The 1,182-nt window shown below is 41.5% G+C and overlaps 1 protein-coding gene across 1 annotated transcript in view; it reads left to right on the plus strand.

Annotated features, from left to right (window-relative positions):
* Positions 1 to 1,182, plus strand: part of LOC116400377 (calpain-1 catalytic subunit-like) — an 11,008-nt gene that overhangs the window by 3,528 nt on the left and 6,298 nt on the right. The window contains exons 5-6 of the mRNA XM_031878180.1: positions 90 to 208; positions 408 to 541. Coding sequence (XP_031734040.1) covers positions 90 to 208; positions 408 to 541 — 253 coding nt within the window. The remainder of the gene's footprint in view (positions 1 to 89; positions 209 to 407; positions 542 to 1,182) is intronic.

Here is a 1,182-nt window from a genome sequence, read left to right on the forward strand (position 1 = left end):
TGTTTGTATATCTGTATTAACTCTGGTTCTGAAGGTAGTTGAAGTGTATTAATCTGTGTTAATCTGTATTAACCCTGGTCATTCTCCAGGAGACTGCTGGCTGCTCGCTGCTATCGGGTCTCTGACTCTGAACGACCGGCTGCTGCATCGCGTCGTTCCTCACGGTCAGAACTTCGACCGCGAATACGTCGGCATCTTCCACTTCCAGGTGAGAATCCACCTGTTTAGAGGCCACACCCACTCACCTGTTTGTACGTTCAAGCGGAACTTAGGAAGCTTGTGTTTTGGTAATGAAAAACAAGAGAGCGATGATTTAGAGACAGGACAGCCACTAAACAGTCTTATATGACATTTTATTCTCAGAAGAGTGATCATTTATATTTATTATCTGTTTCTATTTGTCTCAGTTCTGGCAGTTTGGTGAGTGGGTGGACGTTGTGATCGACGACCGTCTGCCGGTCAAAGACGGAGAGCTGATGTTCGTCCACTCGGCTGAAGGCAGCGAGTTCTGGAGCGCCCTGCTGGAGAAGGCCTACGCCAAGTAAGACCTGAACCTGATCCAGATCTAACCCTATATAAACCTAAGACCTGAATCTCAACCGGCTGAGAAAAAGGTTTTAGACGGTCAGACTACTGAGTGTTTACTGTGTTTACTGTGTGTTTACTGTGTTTACTGAGTGTTTACTGAGTGTTTACTGTGTGTAAACTGTGTTTAGTGTGTGTAAATTGTCTTTACTGAGTGTTTTCTGAGTGTTAATTGTGTTTACTGTGTGTTTACTGAGTGCTTACTGAGTGTTTACTGAGTGTTTACTGTGTTTACTGTGTGTTAACTGTGTTTACTGAGTGTTAACTGTGTTTACTGAGTGTTTTCTCAGTGTTTTCTGTGTGTTTACTGTTTATTTTCTGTGTGTTTACTGTGTTTACTGTGTGTTTACTGAGTGTTAACTGTGTTTACTGTGTGTTTACTGAGTGTTAACTGTGTTTACTGAGTGTTTACTGTGTGTTTACTGAGTGTTAACTGTGTTTACTGAGTGTTTACTGAGTGTTTTCTGTGTGTTTACTGTGTGTTTACTGAGTGTTTTCTGAGTGTTTACTGTGTGTTTACTGTGTGTTTACTGTGTGTTAACTGTGTTTACTGAGTGTTTACTGAGTGTTTACTGTGTGTTTACTGAGTGTTTACTG

Source organism: Anarrhichthys ocellatus, unplaced genomic scaffold (genome assembly GCF_004355925.1).
Source record: "Anarrhichthys ocellatus isolate YVR2014 unplaced genomic scaffold, GSC_Weel_1.0 scaffold165, whole genome shotgun sequence".
NCBI lineage: Eukaryota > Metazoa > Chordata > Actinopteri > Perciformes > Anarhichadidae > Anarrhichthys > Anarrhichthys ocellatus.